This window comes from Cynocephalus volans, chromosome 6 (genome assembly GCF_027409185.1).
Source record: "Cynocephalus volans isolate mCynVol1 chromosome 6, mCynVol1.pri, whole genome shotgun sequence".
Classification (NCBI taxonomy): domain Eukaryota; kingdom Metazoa; phylum Chordata; class Mammalia; order Dermoptera; family Cynocephalidae; genus Cynocephalus; species Cynocephalus volans.
Window position 1 is genome coordinate 6,128,586 of NC_084465.1, and position 3,443 is coordinate 6,132,028.

The 3,443-nt window shown below is 50.8% G+C and overlaps 1 protein-coding gene across 1 annotated transcript; it reads right to left on the reverse strand.

Annotated features, from left to right (window-relative positions):
- Positions 1-361: 361 nt before the first annotated feature.
- Positions 362-2,032, reverse strand: CCT8L2 (chaperonin containing TCP1 subunit 8 like 2). Its single transcript, XM_063099771.1, has one exon. The coding sequence runs from the start codon at positions 2,030-2,032 to the stop codon at positions 362-364; it is 1,671 nt and encodes a 556-aa protein (XP_062955841.1).
- Between the last annotated feature and the right edge of the window lie 1,411 nt (positions 2,033-3,443).

Genomic DNA, 3,443 nt, shown 5'->3' on the forward strand with positions numbered 1-3,443 from the left:
TAAAAATCTTAAACAGAATTGAATCCTGCTCATATTGTAGGATAGAAACAGAACCTGATGGATGGAAACAGAAAATGAAAAAGTCAAGAATCAGAAAGGAAGTCAGTGAAAAGAACTTTTATATTCCTTCGTGTTGTTTTTATCTAAAGAAACTGACTCTAAAACTACCAAACACAGGGGCTGGCTGGTTGGCTCAGCTGGTTAGAGTGTGGTGCTGATAACACCAAGGTCCTCCCTGTACCTGCCAGCTGCCCCCCCCCCCAAATAAAAGCACCAAACATGCAGGAAATAAACAAGGCAGACGCTCAGTTTGGGGATGACTGTGCCCTTGCTGGCAATCACTATTTTATTGAAGATGTTGCTACTTATTCTTCCTAAGGATTTTCTTTCTCGTGGGAGGTGGACGCAACTTTGTGTTCTCAGAGCCAGGATTCAAGGTCTGCTGATGTGTGGGATTTCTCTTGGCTACGACAATCTCATCTATAGTTAGGAGCTGCAACACCACCTCAGCTACTGCTCGAAGTCCTTGGGCTTTGACCCTTAGGGTGTCCCAAACCCTTTCCTGGGCCACATTTATTTTCCCTTCAGCTCCCACTCCGATTAGGAAGTTCCCAAGTTGATGATCTCCACACATTTCTGCCATCACGTCTGAGGCAGCTAAGCCTGCATTCTCTGCCAAGGTTTTAGGAAGAGACCTCAGGGCCCGGGCAAATGCTAGGAATGCGGGACCATTCGGCGCTTCCAACTTTCTTCCTTTATCTGTGAGCATTTTTGCCAGAGCCATCTCTGTGGCCCCAGCTCCTGGAATGAGTCTGGGATCTTGACACAGCTGGAAATAGGCATCAATGCCATAGTAGACAGCCTGCTGGGCACCCCGCAGCCCCTCAACGGTGGCCCCCCTGAGGACCAAGGTGATGGCAGGTGAGCCTGTACATTCCCATTCAAATACTACAGTTGAGCCTTCTCCCAGCTCCTGTCTGTAAACCTTCTGGCACCTCCCTGGCTCCTGGGGAGGAAGCAGACCAGTCAGCAGAGGTGTGCCAAATACCTCACTCAGGTAAACTATCTCCCTCCGGGAGTTGGCTTGAATCACCATGATGCCATACTTGTCTGCCAGTGCGAGGGTCCTCTCATCGATTCCCCCCCATACCACTGCCACGTTAATATCTGCAGCTGCCAGCAGGGCAACTTGCTGTTCTAGTATTTGCTCGCTTTCTTTCCTAAATTTCACTAGGTCATCAAGGCTAGTGAGACAGATAGTTGCTGGTGCATTTGGACTGGAAGGACCAAAGGGGCAAGCAAAGAGAGCAACCCTGGCACCACTTAACACTGTGGCCACTTGCCCACAGAGTTTCCCAGACATCGCTAACCCCGGTAGCAGGCAGGAATCCTCCAGCGCCCCTCCACGCAGCGTGCACACCCCAATATGCTCAGGCTTGAAGCTGCCGTCCAGCTCCTTGGAAGCCCAGCATGCTTGGGCCACCAGCCTAGTCAAGTAGTCGGCGTGGGACAAGATATGGGTATTCATCACAGAATGGAGGGCCCAGGTCGGATCTTCCAAAGGCCCCAGAGATCGGATTGCCAGGGAAGGCAGCATGTTCAAGACTTCTGCGGTGGCTGTGGCATAGGCCTCCCGGAGCTGGGAGCGAGGCAGGCCAGCCTTCAGCATGTGCTCTGCTTGCTCCAGCAGGGCTTCTGTCAGAAGAACCATGAAGGTCGTGCCATCTCCACTGATCTCTGCCTGGGTTTGGGCTGCTTCCCGGAGGAATCGGGCTGCTGGGTGCCCCAGGTCCAGGGCCCTGAGGATGGCAGCAGCATGCCCTGTGCACACTGTTTCTCCTCTAGTGGTCACCAGGAGCTTCTGCCGGCCGTGGGGGCCATAGCAAGGGCGGACAACACTGGCCAGGGTCTGGACTGCAGCCATGCTGCTCAGTAGATACTGTTTTCCCCCTCCTGGACTCTTTGGACTGTCCCTCGGGTCTGGCCCCAGTCGCTGGGGCAGCTCCAGAGCTGAAGGGACTCTGCTGTCCATGGTCTGTGGAGAGGGGAGAGACCACTGTGGGCTGCAGAGATGCTCTGGAAACAGCAGCAGGGACACCCTTGCCACCAATCTTTAGAAGCTACTCAAGGGGTCAGTGGAAACAAGGAACCAAATGCCCATCAATTGATATCTGAAGTCAGCCAGGACAAGCACTCCTGCTTGGGGCCAAGGATGATCTGCAGAAAGCTCTCTCCTAAAACCACCCCAAAGGTGATTCTGTAAAGGAACTGGGCTCCTGCAGCCTCTGAACCACAGTAGCTGATATGGGATCTTTAACTGATGAAGTCACAAAGTGGCAAATGGAATCAGGATAGGCAATGAGGTCACAGAAGCATGGTTAGAATTGGAGAGGCCCTACCAGCCCGCCAAAGTCAGGCCTTGTCCAGCAGAGGAGGTCCACGAACCTCTGCACCAGGCCTGAGAGTTTTTATTTAAACGTTGGAGACAAGGAAGAGGAAATCAGGTGAAAATACCTACCCACTTCAGATTCCTGACGGAGATGTGGCAGCTGGTTTTGTTTCTGTTTTTGTTTTGAGAGGGAACTGAGAGATAACGTCTGTGTTTTGTTTTACTTTCTCTTGCAGTGCTGTAATACTAGCTGTTTTGCTATCTGTCTGCCTTTGCCTTTTTGGCTGTCTTATCAGTTTGTGTCTGTTGGTCCGCTGGTCGGTCAGGTTGCAGGTGTGGGAGGCTGCACGGTGTGCATGCCTGTGCAACATCCCCCAGTGCCAGTGATGTCACTGTGCTGGCAAAGGCAGGTCAGGACAGGGGAGGACAAAGTTGCTGGCAACCCACTGATGTACAAATAGAAATGGACTCAGAGGAATGAGAAGTGACCAGCCTCCCAGTGGTCAGGGAGGTAGAGGACCACAGTGGATGGAGCTTGGGCCCTGAGGTTTACATGCTAATTGCCCTTCTGCCCTTACCCTCAGTCCTTAGAATTTAAGTCCCCTTCCTTTCATTTTTTCCCCTTCCCTCTCTTCCTCATACAGAGCCTATTGATGCTTCTGTTTTTAAAAATTTTTTGGCAGCTGGCTGGTATGGGGATCTAAACCCTTGACTTTGGTGTTAGCATCACACTTCACCCAGTGAGCTGACCCGCCAGTCCTGTGCTGCTGTTTTAGTTTAACAAATACTGATTGTGCACCCACTATGTTCAATGTAATGAGGAACACAAAGATAGGAAATTAGAGACTTGTGGTGGAAACAGATTTGTACCAAATGAATCCAGCATCTGATAGGTGTTAGGCAGAGCACCATGCGGGAATGATGAATGTATCTGTTGAGATTAGGGGAAAGACAGCAATACCGTCCATTTTTATTTGAAAAAAAATCGTGTTTACCTCGTTTAATGATAGATGTCCCTAAGAAAAAGTCTGAAACTGATGACACCAGACAGGAG